General features: G+C 45.6%; 1 protein-coding gene across 1 annotated transcript in view; it reads left to right on the plus strand.

The window, feature by feature from the left end:
• Nucleotides 1-7,186, plus strand: part of mms4 (Methyl methanesulfonate sensitivity 4) — a 50,744-nt gene extending 43,558 nt beyond the window's left edge. The window contains exons 11-12 of the mRNA XM_084604913.1: nucleotides 4,177-4,233; nucleotides 5,071-7,186. Of these exons, the coding sequence (XP_084461039.1) occupies nucleotides 4,177-4,233; nucleotides 5,071-5,181 (168 nt within the window). The 3' untranslated portion in view covers nucleotides 5,182-7,186. The remainder of the gene's footprint in view (nucleotides 1-4,176; nucleotides 4,234-5,070) is intronic.
• Nucleotides 7,187-22,402: the final 15,216 nt, after the last annotated feature.

Here is a 22,402-nt window from a genome sequence, read left to right on the forward strand (position 1 = left end):
TTTGATATTTTTTTAAACTTTGTCTAGGTGTCCTCCTTCACGTCAGCTTTCAATATTATTGAAAACATATTGCATAATATGGATGCACTAGTTGTTACTGCCAGTCCAATAAGACCCTTACACAAGAATTTACAATTGTTGTAGATGCGACTTCATGCCTCCTAAGCATAGAAAATGCAAGCAGGATTGGATTTCAGGTTCTTAAAGAATGCCCGACAGTACAGAAAAGGTGTCGATGGAACTGAGGATGTTAATTTTTAGATGTGATCACAGGAGCGGCCATGAGTGCGTGGGTATGCTCATCCCAGTAGTTCGTTTTAAGAGGTGGTGCAGTGAAAGCTTGTTTTCGTGTCTTCGTACCCACAGAGCTCGAAACAGTAGTACCTCTTGGGTAGCTGTTCAACGCATGTGCACTGGAGCTTCACTATTCTATCTGCCCTTTGTTCGCACCGCAACCAGATGACGATAGCATGGGGGTGAAGGAATCGAGAGCACTATCAGGGAGCTTTGAGCGTCCCCTTCACCAGAACGGGCGACAGCCGCTGTCGCATGAGAAACTGCTGCGCCAGATGCGATTGTTGGAAAGCATGAATGTGGTGCTCCAGTGGCAAAGTGAGGTATTGAATACTAAAAGAAAAAGAAATAACAAAAACAAAACTATTAGTAATCGGATGCACGTACCTATCTCAGATGACAGCATCCAGACAGCCTGAACTGGATCTTTGGCAGCGCGTTTGATCTGCTGTTCACACTTCATGCTGCCATGCATAGCTGGGACTGCATGGAAGAAACTGTGTGTACAGGAATGAAAATAATGTGTGCTGTCGAATCAGTTGGATAAATGAATGCAAGCCCAGAAATACTGTTTTATTGAGGCAATTCTCCATACCCTTGACAATTTTTTCATTTCACTAAAAGTTATTTGGAATATGTTGCTTGCTCATTGAAATTTATTGTCTTTGTGCGTAATCTGCCCTATGATGAAGGGGACTACAAAAAACGTCGTGTGCTGCCCAATGCCGCAGCGCATCAGGAACTCTACGCGTATAAAACTGATTTCAAATCATTCATTGTAGTGTCTATCACAGCTAATTTGCAACGTCGAGACAAATAAAATTGGCAGTGGCTTAGCTCGGCTATGCCAGGATATACCTAGCAAAAGCTAAGGCATAGCTTGGTTAGCCTTGGTTAATTTTGATTGCAAGTCCAGGTTAGTGTGGTCATCTAGCCATGTTGTTGTTGCATTAAAGACAAGACATTGTTGTTTTAGACAGACGTGCCCGTCCCGCGGCGGCATATTCACGGCATTTAGCCAGTCGTTCGGCACGTGTTCCTGTTTCCTGGGTGATTCGTTTCCTCTTCATCTCGTTCCGATGTCGATTCCAGGCCTCCTTCTGCTTAGCAAACTTCTCGCCGTCCATACTGCTGCCTCAACTGTGGTTACGGCACACGTGAGCTCTCCTTTTCAATTGCTATCAGGCATGTGACGCAGCTGGCGAAGCGAGCGAAGGGAAGCGCAACGATGAGCAAGTGGTGTGACGTGATACCAAACAGCGGCGGTGGCGGCTCCGTGGCGAGTGCGCTGCGTCCGCCTGCTAAACCGCTTGCTAGGCAATGCCTCAAGGTTTTTCTGTGCCTCCTCGGAGCGCCACCACAGCGAAATCGCAAGTTTGTGGCCAATGTGGCTTTCGCTACAAAAATGAATGGAGAACGATGAGGACGAAGTGGCGCACTTGGTTGTGGAAGATGAAGAGAAGCGCGTTGAACGCTGCGCTCTCATTACCTGTCTCCTTGGCTGTCTCTCAATGTATATATCTTTAATCCTCTTTTGTAAATATATTTCTTCCTGTTACAATATTATGCCAAAATTTAAAAATCCTGGGCGAATCACATATACCGTAGAATCTTCATACCTGCATGGTGCCTATGCTTTGCACAAGGGCCTTATTGAAGTGGCTGTAATTGCTAGTGCAACAAAATTATGTAATGCAGTCGAACCCAGATATCATGAATTTTGGTTAAATAGAACTCACGGAATATCCCCTTGATAATCCCATGTAAAAGTATAGGAAAGCTGCATATATCGAACTCCAATTTCACTGATCGTTTGATATATCGAACTCCGCACCACGCACTGGAAGGTGCACCTTCCCCAAAGACTATCGCATCACCCTCGACCATTTGCCGCGTTACGTTTTCAAGCCACGCGCGGAAGGAATGGGAAAGAACAGCATGGCGACGGCTGGTCTAGAGCAACGCTGCTCTCTTTCCCCAAAGACACGCGCATCTGCGGTGATCATTTGCCGTGCGCCAGCATGTGACGTTTGCAAGCGATGTGCGTCAAGGAACCAGGTTTGGCAAGGAACGGTGCGGAGCAGATGCACCCAATCCGCCTTTTTCACAAGATGTGGTACCCCCTGGGAGTGGTTGAAAATTCGTCTGCTACTGGTTGAAATCTTTGTTGGGAGACGCAGCCGCCGGCGAAATGGCGGTCTATACTTGACAGGTACCGCCATCTGTCACATACGCCTCACACCAATGTAAACTGCACATGCGCAGCTGGTGCGCATGTGCAGTGTTCAACCATGGTGTTCAACCAAGGGAGGGCACGCATGTGCAGAACGGTCTTGTGAAGGTTGTGCCCATTTTTCTGCTGAGCTTTCTCTCTCCCCTTCCTCTCGTTCGCAACAACATGCACTATGCATGCGCCGAGAAGCCAGCTCAGCTCGTGGCAGACAGAACGTCGGACGCTTTCGCCAGTGTGTGTTGTGAACTCTGCACTGCAGGTGACGTGGAATGGGCGCCTTGTGTCGTCATACTGAACGTGCGGCGTAGCGTAAGCTGTGGCGGCTGCAAACGTTAAGAAGAGACACATTTTTTTTTTTGCGGAAGTCGACGTTTATTCTTGTGTTGAACGTACAGCGTAGTATAAGCTCTGGCGGCTGCGGACGTTAAGAAGCGGCAGATTAGTGTTTTTTCTTTTTTCTTTTTTCTTGCAAGAGTCATCCATCTCTGTCGTGCTGAACGTGTGGCGTAGCTTCTGCTGCGACTGTCTACGTGGTACGCTATGCCTTGCACAAAGGCCTCATTGAAGTGGGTGTAATTACTAGCGCAACAAAATTATGTAACATCTTTTTAATGATTTTGAAAGCTGAGGTAGAGGAGAATAGATGGACAAAGTTTAAAGAAATATCATAAATGTTTCTTTTTTTTTTTTAAACTGTCCTCAGAAATTTTCGTTAACATTTTTCTTGAAATTAGTGCTATCGTATCTCTCTATTGAAATGTTATATAAATATAAGCTTTAGCTGTTTGATAGATAACTATGCTGAGAACATACTGTGGAAATTTTGTAGCTCTGCCATAAGCCTTTTTTGAAATAAAGGCCTGCAAAGTAGGTAAAATTTTGTTTCCTGGGCTGATTTTGAGAAATTTTATATAAACATCTACACTACCCAGGAAAGTAAGAATTAGTTGATTATAAATAAAAACATGCATATATTTAGTCAGACGATTTTTAGCTGCCTAACGTTAAAATAATTTGTGTAATTCTGAACCAAAGTTGGCCAAAACAGCAAAGATAAGTGCAGCGCTCCACCTCTTCGTCATTATTAATTCCCTGTGTCTGAAAAAAAATTTTGACAGCAAAGGCAATTGAAGATCTCTTCTTTCCAGTCATCAGGCAACAATATATAAAATTTTGAAATAAATATAAAAGGCCGACCGACCATCCTTTATTTGATTTTATGTGGAAACACCCTACTATGATGACCTGGTCAGTCCCTGCCATGTATTTGGCGCGTAAACTTGTGCCTGCAGAGCAACAAATGAAGGTGCGTCCAGTATGTTCCCATTTTCGACCCCTGGTAGGAGGTGAAGCGGTTCACGGGTGCACGCTCGTATGCCTCGCGGGTCGCCGTGGGTGTGATGATTTGATGGCTGTCAATATGCTGACGTGCAGCACGTCGCAGCGTGAAGTGCATTGCTAACGTGAGTGCACCATATTCACAATTCTCAATATCAAAGAGGCTTTGGCATGTTTCATTATGCAAAATTGATATATCGAACCATTTCGCGATCCCCTTTAATATATCAATATATCCGGGATTGACTGTATTTCATATCTTTAAGTAACAATAGGTTGTGATAAATGTGAACAAACTTGTTTTCTCTCAGGCATACCAGTCATGCAATGATCGTACACTGGGGGAGACGCTTCTGGCAGATATTCAGGTAGGCTACTTTCATTGCTGTACTGTTTGGAACAAGCCAACGTGCTTGTCTGTCCTCGTGATGTCGTCTTATTGTCTGACAGTGCACTGCTTGTGTACCACATGCCCTATTCTTGATATCCATTTTGTAAATGTGCTTGAATAACTTTAGGGCCACAAAAGAACAGTTCTGATTGAAGCAGCACTTATGTAGTGACAGTATGTGTGCACTTAGTTGTGAATCATTGTGATATCACACGTGTATGCTTTACAGTAAAACTTTCGCGCTTGCCTTTTTTTTACATCTACCCCGCTGTGGTGTTACAGTGGTTGGGGCTTTCAACCTCTGTGCCCAAGGATGCGGGATCTAATCCTGGCCGTGGCGGCCACTTTATGATGGAGGCAAAAAGCGAGATGCTCATGTGCTTTGCGATGTCTGTGCACATTAGAAGAACCCCAGGTGGTCGAAATTTACAGAGCCCTCCACTACGGCATCTCTCATAGCTTAAGTTGCTTGGGGACGTTAAACCCCATAAACCAACCAAACCTTTCTTTCACATCTGTTTTCATCTAGCATTTTTGCCTATTTCTGATGTGATAAGTACACCAGTTTGACACTCTTGGTGTAAAATGTATGCGACATAATCTTTTTATGGTGCAAATTAAGTGTAAAGTTACTCCAGTTTTACGCCAAGTATAACTGGTGTGAAACATATGCCACTTTTACAGTCTTCCGAGGTGTAAATGTAGCACGTGTTTTTGCATGCATTTCAGTGAGCAAAAATCACGAACAGTGCAGACAAGCCTGGTGCTAAAAGTGCTTGTAGTATTAAATTCCTCCACCGAATGTCGACTGCAGGTTCGGCGAGGGGCAGGTGCACTGCAGTCAACACGGCGGGTGGGTCCTGTCATAGCTGGCCGCATCTACCGCTTCTTTGTGGCTACAGACCAGGGCGCCTACTTTGACTGAGTGACTGATGCCACCTGCCTCTCTTCTTGGAGACAACGGAGAAAGACAATACGCATCAGGATAACAGAACAGCAGCAGCCGGCAGCAGTGCTTCTCTCAAGCATTGGGTTTCTTATTAGGCTATTAGGCCGCATTTACTGCCTCCTCTCTCCGCTAATAGTAAAACCTGAAACCAGGTGCTGTTGTTTGTAATTGAATTGTGCAGGTGTGGTAGAAGGGCTACATTTATGTGCTGCTTTTTGTGTTTATGTGCATGCCTATAAGAGAGTGATTGTAAAAGTGAGTTGTGCACTAGCAGATACCATGAGGGGTTGCATAATGTAGAATGGTGAAACAAGGCATGTGGCCTCCTGTATGGGCCGATCTGCGGAGTTTTGTCCCCTCTCGGGAGCTGACTGTGATTTGCTTTCACCATGGCAGTATGAGATAATAGTAATGGTAACAAAGAGAACGGGGAGTGAAGTTTAGCATTTTGTAACAAGGACATGCCATATGCTGGTGTTAAGCTGTAAATGAAAGACCTGTTGTTTGCCTTGGCACATTCCTCCACATAAATTTAGGATGTACAGCACTCTCCAAAGCATTGGTGCAAAACTGTTTGAGCTGAGGTTGTAAAAAAAGAAGTGGGAAGGAACTGAAAGACGCTTACAATACAAGAAGGCAACATGATAAGGGCCATCTGCTAGTGTAAGACCCATTTTTCATTTCTCGTGTACAGTTTATGGAGATGGTGCTTTTTATACATACGAGTTTTATATAGCATCTGTATGGTCGCCAACTTGAGCAAGTTGCGCAAGCTCCCTGGCTGTTATTCTGCTCATCTTGAGGGCACTTTTCTGGCTTTTGTGACACACTAGTGCTGACGTGCTGTGGGATGTCAGTGCACGTTAAAGAACCCCAGGTGGCCGAAATTTCCGGAGTCCTCCACTACGGTGTCTCTCATAGCCCGAGTCGCTTTGGGACGTTAAACCCCACAAACCAACCAGCACTAGTGCTGACACTTCTCCCATTTCTTGCTGACCTTGTGCCATCAAAGGCCTAGTTGTGCTGTTCTGAAAGGCTCAGGAGCTTTTGTGCGGTCTTGCTCTTAACAGGTCGGCTTCATGTGCAACTGTTGAGGAACGTACCCATTGTAAAGTGCTTATGCATTTGTTATTGTGTCGTTTTTGCCTTGTGTTGGGATAGCTTCTATTTTTAACTTTTCTAGAGAACTTTTCCAAATTGGGTCTGAGGGCAGCACAAAGTGTGCATAGGCTTAGTGTGGACTTTTCACATTGTTATTTTTGTTTTGTTTTGGAACAGAATGAAGCATCAGCTAATGTAGCCTCTTACGATTATTGGGATAGCCAACTTTATTTGGGCATTCAGACCACTGCACATATTTGCTTACTGCCTGAAATATTACTGCACTATTATTTGTCTTCCGATGTTTTTTATATGTTATGACCTTTTTCGTGCTGAAAATTTGCCTTTGGTCAGGGGCACCAGGACCAGGTGGGGAGGGAGGTGATGGAGTCAGAGTCTTCATAAGTATTCTTGTGAGGAAGCATAGTCCATGAGTACACGGGCATTTACATTTGGAAATAAACAAAACAGCAGGAGAAAAGTAGAGACGCTCACCCACTCTCAACTTCCTGCACCCCTGGTTCTGGCATTTCCCGCTTCAGGAGATGGTGAGAAAGAGGCAAACAATTTGATTGATGGCATTTTATAGCAGTGTGCATCTTTGTGAGTAATATATGAGACCTAATCATGGATTCATCTTGAGGGTTTTACTATTGCATGTACTTTAGATGATAATGAGGTAATTATTTGCAGTATGAGATTTTTTACCTTTTACTGCAATTAATATATGCAAGTAAGACAAAAGATGAAACCTGCATGTTTTGCAGCAGCTAATCCAGCCAACAAATATTTGGCTTCATCTTCTTTGGCTTACAGGCATCACGTTCCATTTTTCATTGTAAATAAAAAGTTTTATGCGTGTAAGTTGTTGTGGAACAATGTTTTAGCACCCGTTGACCTTATATGAATACTCAGGGTATATCTACCAACCGGGAAAAACATGAAAACCAGGAATTCTCAGGGAATTTGGATAATCTGAAAGAAACTCATGGAAAACTCGGGGAATATGTGCTTATATCAGGGAAAATTAGGTCCAGGTCTATTTAAAGGGAGCTAAACTAGCAATAATAACGGACTGGCACGGGTTGTACAGTATGGCGTTACGCGTCCTCAGCGACTGCCAGCCTCCCGCGTTCTGCTGTCAAGTGCACCATTGCAGCAGAGGGCAAAAAGTGCTGCCGTGACAGCGGTGCTTTGAATTTCGAAGCGTACTTACGGTAAAGCGGACATTTCTGCGGCGCTCTGATTGGCGGCAGAGCATGCGCTTTCCACAGGTGGGCTGTTCGACAACCCTCCCCTTGTTTTTCCCAGTGGACAGCTCCAACAAAGCGGCAGAAAACGTTGCGAGAATTTGTGATGCTTTCGATTTCCAATGCGGGCAGGCAGGCAAGCAGGCAGGCGGGGCCTCTTGTAGCTGTTCGCAAATTAATTGCATATGGTAGTGAGTCTCTTCTGATTTCTCGTCACGTGCCTTGGTTCCACAACTTCCTAGGTGCCTGCTTATTGTTTTTTTTTCGGTTGTATAATTTTCTTTTGTACCAAAAAAGGGGCATGGTTCTTTTGTTTGCAAATTACCAGCACTGCGACGAAGAACAAAGAGGAAGGACAAGGACAGGCGCTACTATCAACTGAAAGTTTATTCGAAGAAACACAGGTTAAATACTTACAGATGGTGAGCTCACGCTGTCAAATGTACCAACTAGCTCAAGCTTTCATACTACTACAGTTCTTTTGTTTCTTGAACCCGTCCTATTTCTGCTGAAATTCAGGCAAGAGTCTATTTTCTTTCTTTATGCTTTTCGATGGCCCCTGGAAGCTGCTTGGCGGCTTGCTATTGCCTCTTTAACATCTACGTCCCACTAGCATTTTGGTTTCATTTTGCAGCTCCCTTTTTCTTTAGCACCAAATCTCTTTCCGTCTGAATTACTTCTACCACTTCATACGTCCATGACCAATTTGCACCTTCTTTTAAGGCGAAAGCCTTTAATGGCTCATGCTGTCGTGGACAAAGTGTGTCCCGCTTTTGTGGCGTTCTGACTGGGCGAGGCGGGATGCGTTCCTGTTATATGCAAAGCCACACTTGAACGCGCGCCAAGGAACGCCACGCGACAGGAGTGATGGTGTACCGTAACTGACACTTGACGGAGAAAGTGTGATAAATACTGCACCTTTCTTTTCATGTAAACCAATTATAATTATATGTAGTACTGCAACGAATGCTGACAAGAGGCTAACGATGGGAGGCAAATTATAGGATAGGAAATGTAGGCTTTTGCCATTCTCCTCTTGGGAGACATCTGAGAGACTCTCTAAATTTTTATGTTCTTCTCTACCTCTTTTGATATGGCCATCAAATGTTTGTCGTTAGCATATCGAATTCCGCACTGTGCGTCATGTTTCCACAGTCCAGCGTTATCCTTTCCGCTGTACCCAAACCTTACCATTAACCGCTTATGGTCACTCCCAATGCTATTTATGCTTTCCTTGTCTATATTTATCAGATTTAATCTTTCATATAAACCTCCCGTCATTAGTCAATTCCATCACATTTTGCTTCTGTGTGGGGCGATAGAGTAGGAGTTCCGACTTATTCAGCGAACATTGTAAAAAATTGTCGTTTTGTGCTCATCTGTGGTGCCAAGCTAACAGAGTAATTTTTGTTGCTCATTATTTATAAACACCATCGCATTAGGATCGTTTTTTATCCCTGGAATATTGATATAATGCCTATTAAACTGTTGCGCTTGCATGTCACCCATGATACGCCTTTTTAAATCCTGCACATACATAGTCGTACATGCCAAAAAAAGGAGCAAAGGAATGCTAGCTGGAACATAACTCGGTTTACATATTATATATGAACTTTAGCATCCCAAAATGGCATCGGCTATGATGCACGCCATAGGGGAGTGCGGTAATTTCGACCAGCTGGGGCTCTTAACTCGCAGATTACAAACTACACGTACGGGCGCCTTCTGCTTCGCCTTCATCGAAGCGCGGCGGTCGCTACCGTGGTCACACCTGTATGTCTTTGGGTTCAGTGATCAACAGTCCTAACCACTAAGCCACTGCTGAGGGGCTCAACACAGTCCCCTATTCGTAATAAATCTTGAATAAATACTAACAGAGTAGAGAGATCTCGCGACTTCTGCAGCCAGAAAACGATACTGGTATATGTGAAAGCGCTGCGCAGCTGTTTGGACCGGCATCACAACCTGTAATGAAATCTTGTTTATTAACTCGAAAGCGTTACTTCGCTATGTTCACAGATTTCTGTCTGCAGCAGTTACGAGTAATTGAGAAGTGATAGAGGTTAATGGGTGGTGTCAATCGATAGAGGCTGATGTAATGTTGCTGCCGAAAAAATAATTAGGCCAATAAGTTATTTAGGTAATTAATTACAGGCAAAAATTGTAAATGTTGTCCACAGCAGTTGTGAGTAATTGAGAATTAGTAGGGGTTAATAAGTGGCGTCAGTCGATAGAGGGTGACATAATGTGTCGAAAATAATAATTAGGCCAATTAAGTAATTACTTAGAGGCAAAACAAAATCATGTCCGCAGCAGTTATAATTGAGAAGTAGAGGTTAATGAGTAGTGTCAATCAATAGGGGGTGATGTGATGTGCACGAAAAATTAATTAGGCCAATAAATTAATTATGTAATTAATTAGAGGCAAAAAATGAAACAGCAAAGTTGAAAATGGTCTCATTAGCGAATGTCTTGGCGCCACATTTGAATGTATCAAATACTAAAATAGTTCATTAAATCGAATGTGATGTGATAACTTTATTTTTCCACCAGATAAGGGGGCCCCCAATCCCCGCCTCTGCCACGCAGGCCTAAGGGACGGGAGCCGAGACCTCCGCGATCAGAAACAGGCAAAGAGGTCTTGGCTCTTCGCGGCTTCTCCCATCCCGCCAGACGGATGGCTTTTTGCTGTGAAGCAGGGACCTCGCTCCGCAGCAGGGCTTCCCAGGCTTCTCTACAATTTATATTTGTTTTAGCCCCTGGAGAGTTAGCACATTCCCAGATTATATGGTCGAGGGTCCCTCTCTCCCCACAGTGCTTGCATTTATCGTCTTTTCTATCGTCCATCTGGACATAATATGCCCAGACCGGGTTTACAAAGTCCCCGGCTTGCAGGCGCCGCCATGCGACTGCCTCCCTATTGTTTAGACTTATCCGGTGGTGGCACCAGTCTCCTGTTTAACCTGAAATTTTGAAGAATCTTCGTATAATTTTGCAGACACTCGTCCATGTTGCGGCAGTCAGGCGGTTCCACAGTTACCCGGAAGTAGAGAGCTCGGCCTAACTCGTGGGCCGCTTCGTTGTCAGGAACGGACGTGTGTGCAGGGGTCCAAATTAGGCGAATTTTCCTGTTTAGTTGTCTACTGGCCAGAATCCTTGCCGCTTCCAGCGAGACCCTACCCATTCCAAAATTCCAAATAGCTGTACTGCTATCGCTGATTATGAAATTGGCTTGCGTTCCGACGCAAGCGAGCGCTATTGCAACTTCTTCAGCCGTTTCGGCGTTGCGGCTTCTAATGGTGGCAGCTGATACCGGGGCACTTCAGCCGTTAGCCACCGAGGCGACCGCCGCCTCCGACGCCCACGTACGCAACCGACTTGCTGTCCATCGAATCGAAGCGTCTGATTAGTGCTTCTGCTCTCTTCTCTCTCCTCTCTGTGTTGAATATGGGATGCATGTTACGAGGGAGGGGGGGATGATTATATTTTCTTGGCAGTCCTGTGGGATACTTGATTTTCTCGTAGTCCCCTATCTGTCTGCAGGCATACCATTTTGAGTATAGTTCTGCCCGTGGTCGTTCGACTTAATCTTTCCAGCTGCGAAACTCTGACAGCCTCCGCTATTTCATCCCAGCTATTGTGCACTCCCATAGAAAGGAACTTCTCTGTGGATGTAATAATTGGTAAGCCCAGGGCCCTCTTTATGCACCGTCGAATGAGAGAGTCTAATCTCTTCTTCTCCAACCTGATATTTAAGAACGGCGTGGCGACTTATTACGGAAGCTTGGGTTAGTTTAAGCAAGCTTTCCTTCAGGCATCGTCCTTTCAATGCGACCCTTTTAAATATGTCAATGGCTTGCGTGGCGAATCCCTCTAGTTTTTTTATTGTTCCGTCATTGTATCCATTCTCCTGAATGAATAGTCCTAATATTCTGATTTGATCTACCTTTGGAACTGATTTCCCTTCTACTTTAATGTCAAATTCCCAGCTGCGCTTGCATCGGAGTGACTTTGGGTTATAGTAGATGAATAATTCCGACTTTTGCGACGAGTCTACGACAGTGTCCGCCACAGCCTGCAGGCGCTCCTCAATGCTCGCATCACTACCCCATGGCTAATCCAGAGATTGATGTCATCACATAAATACTGAAATTTAGCCCCTTTATGCTCCTCAGAGCTTCTGGGAGGCCCCTCATCGCCACATTGAAAAGGAACGGGGAGAGAACCAAGCCCTGCGGCGTGCCCCTGCTCCCTAACTTCAGTGTGGGGGACTGAATGTCTTGAAACTTCATGCAGGCAGTTCTATTCGACAAAAAGTCGCTGATGTACTCGCATGTTCGTGCACCTACTGTGATTTCTTTGAGACCGTGAACAATCGCTTCGTGTTTAACTTTATCAAAAGCCTTTGTCTAGTCCAGGCCGAGAATCACTTTGGCGTCTCTAGAACGCAAGTCGATTATGTCGTATTTGAGTCGGAGCAACACGACCTGCGTGCTCAAACCTGGTCGGAAGCCAATTATCTCGTGCGGCCACTGGTCGTTTTTCTCCATAAAGCGCGTCAGTCGTGTCTGGACTACATATGCTCCATCAATTTCCCCATGCATGAGGTTAGAGAAATAGGTCTTAGATTTTCTAGTTTTAGAGGTTTGCTTGGCTTTGGGATTAGAATTACGTTCGCTGACTTCCACTGCCGAGGTAGGTGGCCTTTAGTCCAAATTTCTTGCATATACTCAGTAAGAGTGCTGATGGAGTCATCATCCAGGTTTCTTAAATTTTTATTAGTTATCCCGTCAGGGCCCGGGGCCGATTTCGTTTTCAGTCTCAATATTTCTAATCTGACCTCTGTCTCCGTGATGGGTGCGTCCAGCTCCTTGTTGGGAGCTCCGTCATATTCTGGGAGGGGGACACTATGAGTATCGCCAATGTACATGTTGATTAGTGCATCCATAAATTCTGCGTCTGTACCCTTAAACGCGTGCCCTTAAATCTAATTCCTGACTGGGATTTTGAGTTGGTCGGATCTAATAGGTGTCTCAGCAGACCCCACTTTCTGGAAAGGCTCATATGCCCCCTTCCATCTCATCGCATCTGCTGCACAAATTCTGTTCGCATAATTTGACCGCATAACTTTCAATTTCTTTGTTATGTCTAGCTATCCTCCTTCTAAGATTACGGTTCCACTTTTTCTTCTTTAGTCTGCGCTCCATGCCATGTTTTGCCTCCAACATGTGAAGCAGTTTGCTATCAGCTATCTCCGGGGCATCGTTCCCTTCAAGAGTCTTTGTTGCCACTCCAATGTGACGCATGAGGGCCTCCGTCCATTTTTCTATGTTTGCAATCTTCTGTGCGGCAGCCTTCCTTCGCTTTTCCCTACCCATTGCGTAACCCTCGGTTGACACACACGGCGTGTCTTTACTCCTTTTTTAAGGATCGAGGCCAGAATGAAATGGTCGCTGCAAAAAGTTTGCTCTGAATTTTGCCAGTTCAGATCTGTCACATTTTTGGAGAAGGTAAAGTCGGGGGAAATGTCTACGCAGACGCTGTTACCCACCCTGGATGGAAAACTATAGGGTCCGTGTGCAAGGTGAGCCCCAGCTCGTGTGCGTCTTCCCATAACTGCCTGCCTTTAGGATCTTGTTTAGTGTAACCCCATTCCGGGTGCGCCGCATTGAAGTCGCCGACTATTAGCAAGGGATTACTTCCGGCTGTCATTATCGCTTTGCGAAAGAGGGCCCTGTATCTCACCTTTCTCTGCTGTGGCGTACTATACAAACTTAAAAGGAACACGCTTGGTTGCTCTTTTCGTCCCGTAAGAATTTCCAATAGCACTGCCTCATTTTCTTTCGTGTTGATTTCGTGCATGATTGCAGCAATGTTCCTCTTGTTGTGACGCGAGATTTTTCACCTCTGTCACTTGAAAACGATTGGAGTTTTGCTGCTTTACCCGTCTCTTACAGGGCTATAGGTAATGGTTTCTCATCTAATAGCGCCAAGTACTGTCGCACTAACGCCCGCTTGTGGTGTTGGAAGCCGCGACAGTTCCACAGATCAAAGACTCACTTGGTGCGCCTCTGGCCGTTATGGAGCTGATCAAATTTTTCCTCAGCTTTTTGCTGCCATTCTTTGATGGCAACTAATTCTGCCCTTTGCAGTTTGCTTTGCCCGTAAGGGTTTGGATCTGGTTTTGAATTTGATTTATTGCTCCCATAATTTGGGTCATGAAAGATTTGAATTTAGCTTCGATTTTGTCTTCTAATCTTTTCTCTAGTGCCATCAATGGATCAGCGCCTTCCCCTTTCCGTTTCATTGGGGTGGTCTGGCCGATTCTACAATCATCTTTTCCTCCTCCGGTGCCGCAGGCTGCGTGGGAGTCGCAGCCTTAGGGGCCAGGGCAGTTGGTTTCGATACCAATTTTGGTTGCGCTCTATGGGGGAAAAGGGACCCAGTACGCGCTTGCCCTTTACCCCTGTCAAGCCATAGCCTCCTTTATACACTGTGCCCGTCAACTCCGCGCTCCGCGGCCGCCGCCGCCGCTCCTCCTTCGTTGACAAGTTACGCCGCTGGCTGCCGAGAGATGGCAACGGAGGCGTAGGGTCACCTTCGCCAGGCGAGTGCCGGGTGCGCCGTGAGTGTGTCGGGTGCGCCGTGTTGCAAAGCGGTCCGGATAGCCACGCGCTGCCGCTTTCTCGCTGTTTCGTGGACTGTTTTGCAGTGTGCAAGGTCACGCTTCTACTTTTCTCTGCCTTCGGGTGCTGCAGAAAAACAGCATTGCACCAACTGGTAAGTGCCTACTTTGCTTTCTCCTTCCGGCGATCGCTGCGTAGTATTCAGCTGCTTTGAGGCTTGTAAAAAATAGTGACAGCACCAATGTTTTTATTAAGCGTCAATACTGCAATAGTAATGTTAGATGCGCACCTGTGCTTTCTGGACTGCAATGCTAATTGCTTCCCTGCCTAGCTGTTAGTGTGTTCCTGCGAAGCTTTTTTTTTTTTGCAGTATACGCTAATTACGAAAATTTGGGATAAAATAGAAACACAAGATTTACCTATTGTGAAGATGACTACTTTAAAGTGAGTTAAACCAAATCTTGCAAAGCCTATATTAGTTTCCCTTCTCGCACTCAACCGCATTAAAGGGCCACTGTCCAGGGAAGACCCTTTTAAGAAAAGGAGCCCGGTGTTTCGATCAGGTACCGGAGATAGTCTGTGCAAAATTCTACAGCGACACGCGCGCCGCAAAGCATCGAAAATACAATTCAAAGCTCCCTCATGCTCTCCTTTGAGAAGCCAGCTTCACCGTTTCCTGCGCTGGCCCGACGGGCCCCGATAATGACGTACGTACCGCGAACGACGTCCATTGGTCCGTCTCGCTGACTGACGGGAGAAGGATGGGTGTCTACCGCTCGCAGCGCGCTTTTCCCTCGCCACGGCCAGACTGAATCCAGCGGCGCGCGCTCCCTCGACCGTTTTTTTTTTTTTTCGCGCTCGCGGAGAGCCACGCCCAACCTCCCGCCAAACGCGGAGGAGGAAGGGGAATTTGTATTGCGGAGGCTAGACGACCTCGGGCAGGAGAGTGAAAAACCTTTGCGAGGGAACGGAAGGAGAGAGGCAGGATAGAATCGGGTGATTGCGGTGGCTGTAACTGCGTTATTAGTTACTCTTTTCAAAAACATTTTGCGGCCTTGCGTTCCAGGGGCGAAGTCTCACAGTCACCGGGGAAGAAAATATTTTCGACCGGAGGGTGGACAGTGGGCCTTTAAGGCATGTGAGAAATAATGACAGCACCAGAAGTGTGTTTATTACGCGTCAGTAAGGTAATAATAATATTAAATGTGCACGTGTATTTTCTGGACTGCGATGCGAACTTCCTCCCTGGTTAGCTCGTCTGTGTGGTATGTTACATATGTGCTCCAGCGCAGTATTTTTTGTTTCGCTAACTGCGCAATTTTGTGAAAAAATAAAAACACGAGCTTTGCCTATTGTGACGATTATTTTGGAGTGATCGAAACAAAGATGCAACGCGTATATTTGTCTTTCCTTGTTTTTCTAGTTAAAAAAAAACGTTTGTACGACGCGCTGAATCATTGAAAGCAGCTGATACCAAAATTGTTCTCCTTACAGATCTCAATGACATACTTAGATGCAGTTCCAATCATCTGTAAATCAAGCTGGCTTCTGAAGTGCTATCAGTGACAGCAGTCACCGTGAACTTTTTCCCCTACTTGTGGCAGCTATTCATCAGACCACTTCTACATCCCAAGCAAAAAAAAGTGTGTGGCAAAAGGTAGGGCCGACCTTTCTCGCCGACCAAAAAGTGGCCGGCCGACCTTAGGCACCCGAATGAGGGCCGGCGTCGGGTATTGACACTGACCTAACGTCGGCCGATTTTCGGCAATCGACGACGGCCCGACCTTTTGGCCCGACGTGATCGACCACCTGCCGCACGTGGGCCTGCCGTCTGCCAGCGTTACTGAATGGTCGGCCGCTCGTCTGCCCTAGCATTTTGCTGACGAAAGACCGTACGTCGGCCGGTGGCTTCCCGACGCCGGTTAGTGGCCGGCATCGCCCCTCGTGCAGATATCATGCCATGCATTTAATATATCGTGGCCCGTGCATATATAACGGGGTAGCACATACAAATGCATCAAGAAAAGCAGTAGCTTTTCTGATGCCATGAAGAAACAAAAGCTGCAGTATTTGGTAAAAAATTTATTTGTCAACAGCGTTCAGAAAAAGCTCGCGATTTGCTTTTTAATAAGCGTGGATATATATATGACTGCGCGTGTGCCACATATGGAAGATGGGCTTGAGGCTTGGTCTCCTTCTTTTGGCAGCCTGTCGATCACTTGATGTCTGCGACTGGTCGGATCTGCGGCAGGTTCCATCTTGGTCAGCTGTATGAAGAAAGGTGTTTTAATTAAATATTTCCTTTTCGCCTAGACTTTTACATTGCAGGCAAATATAGGGTGAAAAGGTAGAAAAAATAATGTCTGCTTACTGCCACCAACTGCACTATCACATCAATATATTTTATGCGCTTGACTTCATGCGACCCTACTGAAAACGCATTAGCGCAAAGCCGCAATAGGTAATCAGGATCCGTGAATCCGCGAGAAAGGCGCGATCACTTTGTTTTGCTGGAGTCATGATGTTGCAATTTGCAACCGTAGCGCACTCAAACCTTATCCTCCCGAAGCGCGTTCTTGCATGCTAATGCTGCAATTTAATAATTCTAGCAAAACCAAGTGTCCGCGCTTGTCATAGAGCGCGTATGAGGGATTCCAACGCGGCAGAACAAACAGTTTCCGCGATATTTACATGAAACCTACAATAAGTTTATTCCGTAGAATACAGCTTAATTTTCTCAAACTAGATGGAACTTTTACAGCACAAGCGACCGGATATTTAACGATAAGTCATCTGATTTATTTTCGTTATTTAACAACCGAGCATTATTTTAAAAATTGTCTCATCAGCCAAGACGGCTATTTAGACAGCCCAACTCTTAGAAGCTTATAGAACCCGTTCTAAATTTTTAAAGCTTGAAACAAGTTAGCTGAACACCTCATGAGCATGTAAGCACCAGGAAATAATCCGCGCGATGAAAATACAACTGCTTGCCCAGAAAGCAAGCGCACAGAGCAAAATCAATGTGAAACGGCTCAGATCTGTGTGCATCACATATATAATTCCAAAATCCACAAATGAACGCACTGGCTCACTTACCTTTCCAGCATACCGCATCACTCAATCATCAATTTTCACGTATATACATCATTACAGCAGCAAAAAAAAAATAATAATAATAAACACGGCATAAATCTTGTACTCAGTCCTGGCACGAGCTTGCTTGGCAGTAGCGATGATGCTAGTACAGCTTCTGATCGCTCCTATGGCGAGAAGTGCTGCAATATTTATATCAGTGATAGCATTTGACATTTAACTGGGTTGCATGCGTCCCATCGATGTGAGTCGGATAATCGAATTTTCCGAACAAAATCAGCGCTAATACCTGTCCGGCAAGTGCACCGCCATGAAGAAGCGAAAGACCAGCGTTTTAGTGTAGAGGAGACCAAGGACTTCGGGCGTCGGCGATACGAGCTTCCACTGTCGAAGTCAGTTTTCAGATCAGCTGATATCGCCTCCCTGCACGATCAGCGCAAGGCGAGCACACCAATTACAAAATATGCATTTACAGTAACAAGATGCGCATAAGTCTCAAAACAATACATAATTAGTTGCAGTACATTATCGTATAGAAGAAAATCAGCGATAATTAGACTTACCTGGTCGGTATACATGTCAGTGCATGCACTTCGATGTGAACAAGTGAAAGACGGGCGTTTTGGGGCAGAGGAGATCGGACCTCGGACTGCAGCGAAAAGAGCTAATTCCACCGCCGCAGCATCGTTTCCAAGTCGGCTCAGCACGTCTTCCTGCGCAATCAGAGCGAAATGCGCACACATCGATTATAAAAAAAAAAATGTACGTAGTAATAAGATGCGCATATATATATACGCGCTCCAGAAACAGTTGCAGTGTATTGCCGTATCGAACAAAATATGTGCTAATTGGACTTACCTGATCGGTATAGTGAGTGTCCCTCCATATTAAAAGGCGACCATTTTGGGACAGGAGATACCCAAGGACCCAGACTGCAGCAAAATGAGCCAATTCTGCCGCCGCAGCCAGCCGCAGCCTTGTTTCCAAACGGCTCAGCAAGTCTTCCTGCGCGATCAGCGCCCACACCAATTATATATATATATATATATATATATATGAAGAAAGATGCAAGGAGTATATAACAAGACGAACATATGCTCCAAAACAATACATTATTATGTTCAGTATAATATCGAATCTAACAAAAAGCTCCTCTGATCAAGACCGAAAGATCATGTACTTACGCATGTTTTGGTGAACTTCGGCACGAAGAATCTGTACAGAGCGGCTGCAATCATCAGCTGCATATATGGGCTGTTCTTTTCAAACGCTGACTGCTGCAGGAGGTTGAGACCGATTGAATTTGCGCGAAATAAAAGCGCACGATAAAATTAGGCAGTAGGCATCGCGCGCGCCCACATGGACTCACGGAGGCTGGCCGTCGACTGAGTGGCGCCGCGCATCTTAGCTCGCGCGGGATGTGTTTTCCCGCCTTTTGGCCACGTGACCTCAAGAAGAGAGGAGGGGGGGGGGGAGAGAGAAGCTGCAAAAGCAGGGAGAATCTCCCTGTGTGCGGTGCATGCAATTCTTTTTTTTTTTTTTTTTCCCCGCTATTTCTCTCTGCTTCGGCATTCCTGTCGCCCCCCGCGGTGGGGTGCCTCGAGCCTTTCGCCTCCCCGTGGTTCTTTCCGCTTTGCCGCAGGGAGAAGAGATGGACCGATGGGGGACAGCGGGTCCCGCGCAGCGAGAAGCAGTTTCTTTCTTTTTCACGCCCCCCCCCCCCCCCCCCCCCCCTCCCTCGTCGTTCAAGAAGCGTCGAGGTAGTTTCTTTTCTTTTCCTTTTTCTAGGGCTTCTGTAGAGCCCCCGTCTTGATACCAGCGGCTGTAGTTCTTTGCATGAAAAAAATATGGCTTGGAGTGAATGTATGTAATGTTCTTTTAACCGAATATCTTCCACATAAACCAAGTGTGGGGCAGTAGAACACCTGCAGCTTCATTTAGCCAAAATAGCAAGACCTGGCTATGTATATAGTGTTCAGCAACTTTATCGGAACCGTCTTGGAAACTTTTCCAAGACGGTTAAGTTGCAGAACACTGTATATTATGAGTGCTTTTGCAGAGATTACATAGTCCATGCGGATTTATACTTCCCAAAGCGGTACGTGGGTTATTTAGAGTCCCTCGGGCTGTCATATTAATCGCAAACCACATTTCCGTTTTCGCGTTTGGTTTCCATCATAATGCGGCTTCTGCAGCTCGACTAAAGCCCGTGACCTCGAGCTCAAGCTGGTAAATACCGATTGAACCACATAGTAACTGCAGCAAGTTTCTGACAAAAATATATTTTGTCCATTTGTTTTAGGGATGCATGAAAATCAGTAGAAGGTCGCAGGGCAAAGTGCACCGGATCCGGATGAAAGCTCATAAAAGCTCACCGCCTCTTTTCTTGACCCCGTACGAAATGTAAACTCACGGAGGCTGCGAAACGAATTTAAGGGCGTTTAGGATTGATAGGTTTCGAGGGCACTGGCAAAAGTAATTGACGGTTAACATATAAACCTTAAAGGCACGTGATCTCTTCGGTTTACCGTGGGTTTGCTTGGGGTTACGTTATAGGTTAACTTTATGATGAGGTTGTTTAAATTCAGAGGTTACCATTTAACCATAAAAAAAAAAATGGACAATTACATTCGTAGGTTCATAGCAGTTACCGCGCAAATCTTAGGCACTTAATACTAAGTATGCTTCGAACAGACAATCAGCGCCTACAAGTTCACAAAATCAAGCATAAGTTCATGACAACTCGCGATCAACTACAGAGTGTATCATACCCACCGCGGCTCAATTAGCGCGCGGTTAAAGCTTTATTTCAAAATATGTATAAATAACAGTTAATTTCACCTTCTGTTGCGCAATGTATAATGCTATCAGCAGGCTCAAATGATATAGTGTCAATATATATTATGCACGCGGTATAACTCAATGTTGCATAAAAATAGCTGTTTCAATGATACGAATTTTCCACTTTTCTCCTGCTAAGCCGACTGCCTCATGGAACGTAGAGGGGAAACCTGCTGTATTGCAGGAGACTTTACTTTGATATGCACAATGTTATTTAGGGATATAATATAGCAGCAGTGAATACGCGGCTGGGGAAAAGGGGATTCGAGGAACTTTATATATATTCTGGCATTTCATACCATATTTCTGCGTGTGAGGCTGACGTTGAAGAATTTAACAATGTAGACCGCCACTGGTGCAGGAGCCGATCGATCCTCGTCATGTTGCGCGGAATTCTCAAAACGCAATCCCTTTGAATTTTCTCAAAAGAACCAAAGGTTACTTCTTGCACAATGCTTGTGTTCGCAGGAAGTATACGTTCGACAGGCGAATCGTCCGGGCGATCGGCTCTTTGCGTGCCTTTCATTTTTATTTGAAAACTATCAGGACCACATTTGTGTTCTGGATAAAGACAGTCGGCCTCGGCATATTGATATATAAGGAATAAAGCTTTCCTAATCCCCGTGTTTTAACTGAGGCGGGCAAATATTTGTCCCAAGCTGTTCCATTTATCCTCATGTCGGCAATATACTCGAGTTTCGTCTATCGAGAGTGCAGCATATATGTATATATGCGAAGCGTTACAGCTCATTTGGTCCAAAAGCCACCTCGCTAACCTGGTTTTCGCTTGAGTATCGTCGGGTTTTGTCTGAAATATTCGGAATGTGGTAGTAAATATGGAGATGCGGTCCAGGTTCCCACCGGGATCTGTGACAGTTGCTGCGCCTTTACTTTCCTATAACCAATTTACAATTAACTGCGGTTGTCCACCGAAAAAGAGAGATAGAGAGAAGAATGAGAAGGCGTTGTATCCCGTCGAATGTTAAGGGGAAGCTTGAGCGTCCCCCTAATTTTTATTTCCTTCTTTCAAATATTATTAACTATTCCATCGTACTACTGTGTAAGGTCGTGGAACAATTTACTCTGTGCGACTGCAGACGTGCGTAAGTGCGTGCGTGCGTACGTGCATGCGTCACACACGGCTTCGTGCCGATGTCGGGATCGACTATTAACTCAATAATCTCGGACATCTTGTTCATCCTAAAGTTATAGCTAATTAACGTATGCGCGAAACTTCTGATAAAGCCTAGTGCACACAGGTGCCAACTTTCCCACATCTGTGTTCCTTGATTGTTTATTGATCCAGCCTCCCAATGATACGACCCTGCATGGCTTAGCACGTGTTTTCTTGTGGATTCCTCTTGCAAAGTCAATCTACTTTGATTATATTTTCACTATAGCTAGGTGGTGGCGCCTATCTGGGTTCCGCCTTGTCTTCATTATGCCCTTTGTTGTGCGCTATTGGGTATCCGAGTTAGTGGATCACATAGGTTAAGTTGGGCGGCCTTAACTATTATACTGGCTTGGAAGTAGAAGGCAGATGCTTGTAGTGCATGGTCAGGGGAAGCAGGCGCACGTGTTCGCATAGTTAGAGGAGATGTTTGTAGACGGAGCATGGATAGCCATAGCAGTATCTAATCTCTGCGAAGCGCTCTGCTATTCTGCGCCCCTATACATATGTGCCAAACGTATGCGAAGTGGGAGACGCCTGTTGCACCCTATCTCCCGCATGCTCTAAGAGACTTTCGGTGGCGCACTGAGTGTGGCGTATTCGATCCCCACCAAATTAAGACAGGCTTTACAGCTGGCATATTGATCCGCACAGCATCAACTTTGGTCAGGTCGAGTCTCATACACGTGTCCTTAAGGACTGCGTCGCAGCTTGGACATTCCGCTACCTAGCGCCGCGAGCTTTATCGTCGCACAGTGGAAGGCCGCGCGAAGCGTTCGAACAACGTGTAGTGAAGTCCGTGGGATTGATCATTTGGCAGAATAGGAACGCGGTCGATCGTATTCTTTCGGTGACCCCGTTGTCTACTGTTCCCCATGCTAGTGCGTCTCACCTAGATATAGCCAGCTGTTAGTTCTTGGAGAGCAAAGCTTTATCCGGAGGTTGTTGACGCGGCACATCCACCTCAGGAAGGTCACTTGTACATCGAAGTGATTTGAACTGGGTGCTTGTCTTGAAAGACGCAAGCCTGCGGCTCACGCGTATATGTGTGAGCACAAAGGATCGAGCAATCGACTGTCTGGAAATTTGTTAAGGGGTCAGAGCTCCCGAGG

Source organism: Amblyomma maculatum, chromosome 5, assembly GCF_055883805.1.
Source record: "Amblyomma maculatum isolate TAMU_Amacu chromosome 5, ASM5588380v1, whole genome shotgun sequence".
NCBI classification, from domain to species: domain Eukaryota; kingdom Metazoa; phylum Arthropoda; class Arachnida; order Ixodida; family Ixodidae; genus Amblyomma; species Amblyomma maculatum.